Source organism: Bombina bombina, chromosome 11 (genome assembly GCF_027579735.1).
Source record: "Bombina bombina isolate aBomBom1 chromosome 11, aBomBom1.pri, whole genome shotgun sequence".
NCBI classification, from domain to species: Eukaryota; Metazoa; Chordata; class Amphibia; order Anura; family Bombinatoridae; genus Bombina; species Bombina bombina.
Genome location: NC_069509.1, coordinates 4,786,761 through 4,798,259, shown reverse-complemented (window position 1 = coordinate 4,798,259; position 11,499 = coordinate 4,786,761). Strand labels below are relative to the sequence as shown.

General features: G+C 46.9%; 1 protein-coding gene across 1 annotated transcript in view; it reads right to left on the bottom strand.

The window, feature by feature from the left end:
* Nucleotides 1-415: 415 nt before the first annotated feature.
* The window catches only part of SRCAP (Snf2 related CREBBP activator protein), a gene marked incomplete at its 3' end in the record, with an annotated part of 711,452 nt that continues 700,368 nt past the window's right edge, over nt 416-11,499 (bottom strand). Inside the window, 2 exon segments of the mRNA XM_053695102.1 lie at nt 416-541; nt 6,981-7,095. Of these exon segments, the coding sequence (XP_053551077.1) occupies nt 416-541; nt 6,981-7,095 (241 nt within the window).

Here is an 11,499-nt window from a genome sequence, read left to right as displayed (position 1 = left end):
CCATACAGCGCCTGTAACACACACACACAGTACTGATCTAGTGTATCCTCCTCACTCTCTGTACCATACAGCGCCTGTAACACACACACAGTACTGATCTAGTGTATCCTCCTCACCCTCTGTACCATACAGCGCCTGTAACACACACACAGTACTGATCTAGTGTATCCTCCTCACCCTCTGTACCATACAGCGCCTGTAACACACACACACAGTACTGATCTAGTGTATCCTCCTCCTCTGCACCACTGAGTGTCTAACACACAGCAACTGCATCACAAGACAATACGTCACACACTACACAGTTAGTAACAATATATATAATAGTACACAACAGTATCTGCATGAGAACGAGCAGCAAGCAGGTCACGAGCAGACTATTACAGTAAAGCATATGCGCACAAAGGTCCTGTACCTGTTCCAGGATGTGCGCTTTTTGTGAGGTGTTGTCATCTTCTGCAGTATGAACAGGGGAAGCTACGCGATTTTCCCCCTCTCTGCGGGACGAGTCTTCCATGTCGAACAGTTCACGAATGGTTTGCTGGAACAAAAAGCAATTATTATAAAGACCACAAGACAGCCCCCAGGTCACTGATAGGGCAGGAGATCACAAGAAGATTAGAAAGATTCTGTTAGTGTAGGGGGTACAAGACAGCCCCCAGGTCACTGATAGGGCAGGAGGGAGGAGATCACAAGAAGATTAGGAAGATTCTGTTAGTGTAGGGGGTACAAGACAGCCCCCAGGTCACTGATAGGGCAGGAGGGAGGAGATCACAAGAAGAATAGAAAGATTCTGTTAGCGTAGGGGGTACAAGACAGCCCCCAGGTCACTGATAGGGCAGGAGGGAGGAGATCACAAGAAGATTAGAAAGAGTCTGTTAGTGTAGGGGGTACAAGACAGCCCCCAGGTCACTGATAGGGCAGGAGGGAGGAGATCACAAGAAAAGTAGAAAGATTCTGTTAGTGTAGGGGGTACAAGACAGCCCCCAGGTCACTGATAGGGCAGGAGGGAGGAGATCACAAGAAGATTAGAAAGAGTCTGTTAGTGTAGGGGGTACAAGACAGCCCCCAGGTCACTGATAGGGCAGGAGGGAGGAGATCACAAGAAGATTAGAAAGATTCTGTTAGTGTAGGGGGTACAAGACAGCCCCCAGGTCACTGATAGGGCAGGAGGGAGGAGATCACAAGAAGATTAGAAAGAGTCTGTTAGTGTAGGGGGTACAAGACAGCCCCCAGGTCACTGATAGGGCAGGAGGGAGGAGATCACAAGAAGATTAGAAAGATTCTGTTAGTGTAGGGGGTACAAGACAGCCCCCAGGTCACTGATAGGGCAGGAGGGAGGAGATCACAAGAAGAGTAGAAAGATTCTGTTAGTGTAGGGGGTACAAGACAGCCCCCAGGTCACTGATAGGGCAGGAGGGAGGAGATCACAAGAAGATTAGAAAGATTCTGTTAGTGTAGGGGGTACAAGACAGCCCCCAGGTCACTGATAGGGCAGGAGATCACAAGAAGATTAGAAAGATTCTGTTAGTGTTGGGGGTACAAGACAGTCCCCAGGTCACTGATAGGGCAGGAGGGAGGAGATCACAAGAAGATTAGAAAGAGTCTGTTAGTGTAGGGGGTACAAGACAGCCCCCAGGTCACTGATAGGGCAGGAGGGAGGAGATCACAAGAGTAGAAAGATTCTGTTAGTGTAGGGGGTACAAGACAGCCCCCAGGTCACTGATAGGGCAGGAGGGAGGAGATCACAAGAAGAGTAGAAAGATTCTGTTAGTGTAGGGGGTACAAGACAGCCCCCAGATCACTGATAGGGCAGGAGGGAGGAGATCACAAGAAGATTAGAAAGATTCTGTTAGTGTAGGGGGTACAAGACAGCCCCCAGGTCACTGATAGGGCAGGAGGGAGGAGATCACAAGAAGAGTAGAAAGATTCTGTTAGCGTAGGGGGTACAAGACAGCCCCCAGGTCACTGATAGGGCAGGAGGGAGGAGATCACAAGAAGAGTAGAAAGATTCTGTTAGTGTAGGGGGTACAAGACAGCCCCCAGGTCACTGATAGGGCAGGAGGGAGGAGATCACAAGAAGAGTAGAAAGATTCTGTTAGTGTAGGGGGTACAAGACAGCCCCCAGGTCACTGATAGGGCAGGAGGGAGGAGATCACAAGAAGATTAGAAAGATTCTGTTAGTGTAGGGGGTACAAGACAGCCCCCAGGTCACTGATAGGGCAGGAAGGAGGAGATCACAAGAAGATTAGAAAGATTCTGTTAGTGTAGGGGGTACAAGACAGCCCCCAGGTCACTGATAGGGCAGGAGGGAGGAGATCACAAGAAGAGTAGAAAGATTCTGTTAGTGTAGGGGGTACAAGACAGCCCCCAGGTCACTGATAGGGCAGGAGGGAGGAGATCACAAGAAGATTAGAAAGATTCTGTTAGTGTAGGGGGTACAAGACAGCCCCCAGGTCACTGATAGGGCAGGAGGGAGGAGATCACAAGAAGAGGAGAAAGATTCTGTTAGTGTAGGGGGTACAAGACAGCCCTCAGGTCACTGATAGGGCAGGAGGGAGGAGATCACAAGAAGATTAGAAAGATTCTGTTAGCGTAGGGGGTACAAGACAGCCCCCAGGTCACTGATAGGGCAGGAGGGAGGAGATCACAAGAAGAGTAGAAAGATTCTGTTAGTGTAGGGGGTACAAGACAGCCCTCAGGTCACTGATAGGGCAGGAGGGAGGAGATCACAAGAAGATTAGAAAGAGTCTGTTAGTGTAGGGGGTACAAGACAGCCCTCAGGTCACTGATAGGGCAGGAGGGAGGAGATCACAAGAAGAGTAGAAAGATTCTGTTAGTGTAGGGGGTACAAGACAGCCCTCAGGTCACTGATAGGGCAGGAGGGAGGAGATCACAAGAAGAGTAGAAAGATTCTGTTAGTGTAGGGGGTACAAGACAGCCCTCAGGTCACTGATAGGGCAGGAGGGAGGAGATCACAAGAAGATTAGAAAGAGTCTGTTAGTGTAGGGGGTACAAGACAGCCCTCAGGTCACTGATAGGGCAGGAGGGAGGAGATCACAAGAAGAGTAGAAAGATTCTGTTAGTGTAGGGGGTACAAGACAGCCCTCAGGTCACTGATAGGGCAGGAGGGAGGAGATCAGAAGAAGATTAGAAAGATTCTGTTAGTGTAGGGGGTACAAGACAGCCCCCAGGTCACTGATAGGGCAGGAGGGAGGAGATCACAAGAAGATTAGAAAGATTCTGTTAGTGTAGGGGGTACAAGACAGCCCCCAGGTCACTGATAGGGCAGGAGGGAGGAGATCACAAGAAGAGTAGAAAGATTCTGTTAGTGTAGGGGGTACAAGACAGCCCCCAGGTCACTGATAGGGCAGGAGGGAGGAGATCACAAGAAGATTAGAAAGATTCTGTTAGTGTAGGGGGTACAAGACAGCCCCCAGGTCACTGATAGGGCAGGAGGGAGGAGATCACAAGAAGATTAGAAAGATTCTTTTAGTGTAGGGGGTACAAGACGGCCCCCCAGGTCACTGATAGGGCAGGAGATCACAAGAAGAGTAGAAAGATTCTGTTAGTGTAGGGGGTACAAGACAGCCCCCCCAGGTCACTGATAGGGCAGGAGGGAGGAGATCACAAGAAGATTAGAAAGATTCTGTTAGCGTAGGGGGTACAAGACAGCCCCCCCAGGTCACTGATAGGGCAGGAGGGAGGAGATCACAAGAAGATTAGAAAGATTCTGTTAGTGTAGGGGATACAAGACAGCCCCCAGGTCACTGATAGGGCAGGAGGGAGGAGATCACAAGAAGATTAGAAAGATTCTTTTAGTGTTGGGGGTACAAGACAGCCCCCAGGTCACTGATAGGGCAGGAGGGAGGAGATCACAAGAAGAGTAGAAAGATTCTGTTAGTGTAGGGGGTACAAGAAAGCCCCCAGGTCACTGATAGGGCAGGAGGGAGGAGATCACAAGAAGAGTAGAAAGATTCTGTTAGTGTAGGGGGTACAAGACAGCCCCCAGGTCACTGATAGGGCAGGAGGGAGGAGATCACAAGAAGAGTAGAAAGATTCTGTTAGTGTAGGGGGTACAAGACAGCCCCCAGGTCACTGATAGGGCAGGAGGGAGGAGATCACAAGAAGAGTAGAAAGATTCTGTTAGTGTAGGGGGTACAAGACAGCCCCCAGGTCACTGATAGGGCAGGAGGGAGGAGATCACAAGAAGAGTAGAAAGATTCTGTTAGCGTAGGGGGTACAAGACAGCCCTCAGGTCACTGATAGGGCAGGAGGGTGGAGATCACAAGAAGATTAGAAAGATTCTGTTAGCGTAGGGGGTACAAGACAGCCCCCAGGTCACTGATAGGGCAGGAGGGAGGAGATCACAAGAAGATTAGAAAGATTCTGTTAGCGTAGGGGGTACAAGACAGCCCCCAGATCACTGATAGGGCAGGAGGGAGGAGATCACAAGAAGAGTAGAAAGATTCTGTTAGTGTAGGGGGTACAAGACAGCCCTCAGGTCACTGATAGGGCAGGAGGGAGGAGATCACAAGAAGATTAGAAAGAGTCTGTTAGTGTAGGGGGTACAAGACAGCCCCCAGGTGACTGATAGGGCAGGAGGGAGGAGATCACAAGAAGAGTAGAAAGATTCTGTTAGTGTAGGGGGTACAAGACAGCGCCCAGGTGACTGATAGGGCAGGAGGGAGGAGATCACAAGAAGATTAGGAAGATTCTGTTAGTGTAGGGGGTACAAGACAGCCCCCAGATCACTGATAGGGCAGGAGGGAGGAGATCACAAGAAGATTAGAAAGATTCTGTTAGTGTAGGGGGTACAAGACAGCCCCCAGGTCACTGATAGGGCAGGAGGGAGGAGATCACAAGAAGAGTAGAAAGATTCTGTTAGTGTAGGGGGTACAAGACAGCCCCCAGGTCACTGATAGGGCAGGAGGGAGGAGATCACAAGAAGATTAGAAAGATTCTGTTAGTGTAGGGGGTACAAGACAGCCCCCAGGTCACTGATAGGGCAGGAGGGAGGAGATCACAAGAAGATTAGAAAGATTCTTTTAGTGTAGGGGGTACAAGACAGCCCCCAGGTCACTGATAGGGCAGGAGATCACAAGAAGAGTAGAAAGATTCTGTTAGTGTAGGGGGTACAAGACAGCCCCCCCAGGTCACTGATAGGGCAGGAGGGAGGAGATCACAAGAAGATTAGAAAGATTCTGTTTGCGTAGGGGGTACAAGACAGCCCCCAGGTCACTGATAGGGCAGGAGGGAGGAGATCACAAGAAGAGTAGAAAGATTCTGTTAGTGTAGGGGGTACAAGACAGCCCCCAGGTCACTGATAGGGCAGGAGGGAGGAGATCACAAGAAGATTAGAAAGAGTCTGTTAGTGTAGGGGGTACAAGACAGCCCCCCCAGGTCACTGATAGGGCAGGAGGGAGGAGATCACAAGAAGATTAGAAAGATTCTGTTAGTGTAGGGGGTACAAGACAGCCCCCAGGTCACTGATAGGGCAGGAGGGAGGAGATCACAAGAAGAGTAGAAAGATTCTGTTAGTGTAGGGGGTACAAGACAGCCCCCAGGTCACTGATAGGGCAGGAGGGAGGAGATCACAAGAAGATTAGAAAGAGTCTGTTAGTGTAGGGGGTACAAAACAGCCCCCAGGTCACTGATAGGGCAGGAGGGAGGAGATCACAAGAAGATTAGGAAGATTCTGTTAGTGTAGGGGGTACAAGACAGCCCCCAGGTGACTGATAGGGCAGGAGGGAGGAGATCACAAGAAGAGTAGAAAGATTCTGTTAGTGTTGGGGGTACAAGACAGCCCCCAGGTGACTGATAGGGCAGGAGGGAGGAGATCACAAGAAGAGTAGAAAGATTCTGTTAGTGTTGGGGGTACAAGACAGCCCCCAGGTCACTGATAGGGCAGGAGGGAGGAGATCACAAGAAGAGTAGAAAGATTCTGTTAGTGTAGGGGGTACAAGACAGCCCTCAGGTCACTGATAGGGCAGGAGGGAGGAGATCACAAGAAGAGTAGAAAGATTCTGTTAGTGTAGGGGGTACAAGACAGCCCCCAGGTCACTGATAGGGCAGGAGGGAGGAGATCACAAGAAGATTAGAAAGATTCTGTTAGTGTAGGGGGTACAAGACAGCCCCCAGGTCACTGATAGGGCAGGAGGGAGGAGATCACAAGAAGAGGAGAAAGATTCTGTTAGTGTAGGGGGTACAAGACAGCCCCCAGATCACTGATAGGGCAGGAGGGAGGAGATCACAAGAAGAGTAGAAAGATTCTGTTAGTGTAGGGGGTACAAGACAGCCCCCAGGTCACTGATAGGGCAGGAGGGAGGAGATCACAAGAAGATTAGAAAGATTCTGTTAGTGTAGGGGGTACAAGACAGCCCCCAGGTCACTGATAGGGCAGGAGGGAGGAGATCACAAGAAGATTAGAAAGATTCTGTTAGTGTTGGGGGTACAAGACAGCCCCCAGGTCACTGATAGGGCAGGAGGGAGGAGATCACAAGAAGAGTAGAAAGATTCTGTTAGTGTAGGGGGTACAAGACAGCCCCCAGGTCACTGATAGGGCAGGAGGGAGGAGATCACAAGAAGAGTAGAAAGATTCTGTTAGTGTAGGGGGTACAAGACAGCCCCCAGATCACTGATAGGGCAGGAGGGAGGAGATCACAAGAAGAGTAGAAAGATTCTGTTAGTGTAGGGGGTACAAGACAGCCCCCAGGTCACTGATAGGGCAGGAGGGAGGAGATCACAAGAAGATTAGAAAGATTCTGTTAGTGTTGGGGGTACAAGACAGCCCCCAGGTCACTGATAGGGCAGGAGGGAGGAGATCACAAGAAGATTAGAAAGATTCTGTTAGCGTAGGGGGTACAAGACAGCCCCCAGGTCACTGATAGGGCAGGAGGGAGGAGATCACAAGAAGAGTAGAAAGATTCTGTTAGCGTAGGGGGTACAAGACGGTGCAACAAGGAAACTAAATTATCTACCTGCTTAAAATATGCAGTGGTGAAGTTCCCGCCCTCGATAGCCATGTCTCCCAACATGCGCTTCTGCTGCGCCTTTTTAAGAATATTCTCCTCCACTGTGCGCTCGCTAACCAACCTGAGATGGCGAGAAAAAAAAAAGATTTATACTTTTTGTATGATTGTGCCTGTTTGCACAGCCCTAGGTCACTGTAGCCTTAAAGGGACACTAAACCAAATTTTTTCTTTCATGATGTAGATAGAGCATGCAATTTTAAGCAACTTTCTAATTTACTCCTATTATCAATTTTTCTTCATTCTCTTGCTATCTTTATTTCAAAAGCAGGAATGGGATGCATAGGAGCCAGACCATTTTTGGTTGAGATCCTGGGTTATGCTTGCTTATTCGTGGGTAAATGTAGCCAAACAGCAAGCGCCATCCAGGGTGCTGAACCTAATATAGGCTGGCTGCTAAGATTTACATTCCTGCTTTTAAAATAAAGATAGCGAGAGAACGAAGAAAAAAACTACATTTATGCTTACCTGATAAAGGTATTTCTTTCTTGACACGGTGAGTCCACGGATCATCTAATTACTATTGGGAATATCACTCCTGGCCAGCAGGAGGCGGCAAAGAGCAACACAGCAAAGCCACCAAGCACCATCTCCCTTCACACAAACCCCAGTCATTCGATCAAGGCAAAGCAGAGAAAGGAAATAACACAAGGTGAAGTTCCCAGGTTTGAGAGGTCCTCTCCCTCACATGGACCTGTGAAATAAACTAAAGTCCTGAGTAAATATCCCTCAGGTTTACCAGGAGCAGGGCAGCATCAGAATATGGGAGGCGCAGTGAGAATTATGTCCCACAAGTTCCTATTGCTCTAAAGCCACCACTGCTCTACTGAAGAGACTGATATGGACTACGGCTACACCCCAGGACAAAGCAGCACAATCTTGCACTACTCAAAAATAATAAACTCTTGCTTGAAGATCTTTTACAAACACCTAATTTACCACCTCCTTGCTTTTAACGTAGGCAAAGAGAATGACTGGGATGAGAGGGAAGGGAGGTGAATATTTAACAGCTCTGCTGTGGTGCTCTTTGCCGCCTCCTGTTGGGCAGGAGTGATATTCCCAACAGTAATTAATGATGATCCGTGGACTCATTGTGTCATAAGAAAGAAACCTCTTTTCTCCCGAAGTCAGAGGAAATTATGGCTGTTCTAGAAAGTAAACGCCAGGTGGAGGAAACAAAATATTGAACTGCAAGAACTAAAATAAAAACCTTGACTGTACCATTAAGCTACAGGTAGGCTTCTTGGCTGACAAAAATTGTAGCCACAAAACCCGGCAGGTTAGAACAGCAAGTCTAAGAAGACACAGAATTGTTGTAAATGAAACAAACCTCCAGCCTCTCTCCATGAATCCGGAAAGGAGCTAGCTAACCTCCACAGAGATCTAAGTTCTCTGAACTATAGTAGAAAGCTCCCTTCTACTAAAGACATCTCGCATTTCAATGGAGTCAGCGAAAGAAAATCCATAAAGGACGTGAGACAAAAGTTTTTGTAGGCCCCAGTGAGATCTGAACTCGCAATCCCTGGTTTACAAGACCAGTGCTCTAACCCCTGAGATATGGAGCCTTGCATTCCTGGGAAAATCCCACAGCACGTCTAGGACACTCACAAACTCCAAAAAGTTGACAACAGGGGATCAGTGTAGTCCAAGAAGCTTAAACCTCCTATAAAATTCACAAGGTGTTGAAGCATACATCTGAAGGATACCTCTTCAGCAACAGATGAAGGAATTATACTGTCCAGATCTGAGAGCTCACCCTCAGAGACTAACGGCGAATACTCCTCACCTTAGAAGAAGACAAACGAGTAGCAGCAGTGGAGCAGAAACCCTATTATCTGAGACTTTAAATGTCCTCTTGCATTTTCCCTGAAGAAAAAGAAAACAGACCAAGCTGCAGATACCACAGAAGATACCTGAGCTTGCATTCTTAATGCAAATACACTCCTCCAGGAGAAAGAGGAACCGCAGGGGACTGCATGTGACGCCATAGAGGCTTGGGTCGTTTAAGGAGAAAACTGTGGTATAACCTGAACAGCATCATCCTGGGAGAGCTTATACATATCAGAGGGCAACAAACTATCTGTACATGAGATAAGCTACACAAGTAAAACAGACAATTGACAATATATCTGCTATATGAGAACAAGAGGTTTTTTTGTTTTTTTTTTAAATACACCACGTCTCAAAAGCCATATTATTTGGTCCTAGCAACAAATCAAATATGAGAAAAAATAAATAAAAATATTTTAATAACCCTTTATTCTTAAAGGGACACTTTCATGATTCAGATAGAGCATGCAAATTTTAGCAACTTTCTAATTTACTCCTATCATCAATTTTTCTTCGTTCTCTTGCTTTCTTTATTTGAAAAAGGCATCTAAGCTATTTTTTGGTTCAGGACCATGGAAAGCACTTGTTTATTGGTGGGTGAATTTATCCACCTATCAGCAAGAACACAGTGTGTTCATCAAAAATGGGCCGGCATCTAAACTTACATTCTTGCATTTCAAATAAAGATACCAAGAGAATGAAGAAAATTTGATAATAGGAGTAAATTAGAAAGTTGCTTAAAATTGCATGCTTATCTGAATTAAGAAAGAAAAAATTTGGGTTCAGTGTCCCTTTAAGGGAGAGAATTGTACTGTCTCTTTAAGAGAAAGACCATTTTTAATTCAGCACGACTTATACATAAAAACCTTAACTAAAGGATCAAACAATCAGAAAGGTGTGCAATACACTGTCTAATACTGAAATGAGGGCAAGTGGTCTAGGATACTGTAATGACATCGTCCACACAGACCCAGTACTTCTAACCCAGCGTAATCAGGACGGACTTTAGGGTGTACGGTATCTATTAGTAGCACCGCTAATTCAGCCTAACACCCGATACCAGCAGACAATACCCCGCTCCGATCGCAGTCAGAGCCACTACTTATAACCTCTCTCCTGAAGAAGGGTTTGTCGGCAAGTAGTCTAAAGAGTCAGATTTCGGCATTGTCTATTTTGTTACATAAGCGCTTGGCGGATGCACCAGACGTGCAATCGTTTTGTCAGGCCTTGGTTAGAACTCGGCCTGTGTTTAAACCTGTTACTCCTCCATTGAGTCTTGTTCTTAAAATTTTACAAGAGGCTCTGTTTCAGCCTATGCATTCTTTAGATATTAAGATTTTATCTTGAAAAGTACTAAGTTTGGTTTCCTGCCCAAAGAATATTAAGGAAATCGTACCTTCTTTGTGTCCTAATCCTCCTCCTCACAAAGAACGCTTGTTGCATAATCTGGATGTTGTGCGAGCACTAAAATTTTATTTGCAGGCAACTAAGGACTTTCGCCAGTATTCTGCATTGTTTGTTTGCTTTTCTGGGAAACGCTTTGGCTGAAGAGCGTTATTCGCTTGGCATATGAGACTGCTGGACAGCAACCTCCTGAGAAAATCACAGCTCATTCCACAAGGGCTGTTTCTTCTCCCTGGGTCTTCAAAAATGAAGCTTCTGTAGAACAGATTTGCAAGGCTGCAACTTGGTCAATCTTTGCATACTTTATCAAAATTCTATAAATTCAATACTTTTGCTTCGGCTGAGGCTTCTTTTGGGTGAAAGGTTCTTCAAGCAGTGGTGCCTTCTGTTTAGGTTCCTGTCTTGTCCCTCCCTTATCTGTGTCCTCTGGCTTGGGTATTGGTTCCCAACAGTAATTGATGATGATCTGTGGACTCACTGTGTCATTAGAAAGAAAACTAAATTTATGCTTACCTGATAAATGTATTTATTTCTTGACACGGTGAGTCCACAGCCCGCCCTGTATTCCGACAGTTTCATTTTATATAAACCTCAGGCACCTTGTGCTACTTCCTTTCCCTTTGGTCGAAAGACCGGGGGATTGTGGGTAGGGGAGTGATATTTAACAGCTTTGCTGTGGTGCTTTTTGCCTCCTCCTCCTGGCCAGGAGTCATATTCCCAACAGTAATTGATGATGATCCATGAACTCACCCGTGTCAAGAAATACATACATTTATCAGAAATGCATAAATTTCGTTTTAACTCCGGATTGTTTCGGATTTGGTGGATGGAATCAGGAGTGTTTTCACATGGGTTTAGGTAGCACTCCGGTGCGTGTAGTCTGTCGCCAGCTTTACAAGGGAATTAATGGCGGCCGGTTGGTTGCAGTTTGGGTACGCCCACAATTAGGAACGCAGGCTTTTTCTGAGGTTGCAAGATAGTTGCGCTCCTTTCCAGTTTCTCTTCTCTGTGAGTTACAGATCGGATGTAACATTACGGCTCTGCTTGTGATCGCCTGATGAGTCCAGGGATCATCTTAATTACTAATGGGATTCAATACCCAAGCTAGAGTACACAGATGATACGGGAGGGACAAGACAGGGAACCTAAACGGAAGGCACCACACTGCTTGAAGTACCTTTCTCCCAAAAGCGGCCTCAGCCGAGGCAAAAGTGTCAAACTAGTAAAACTTTGA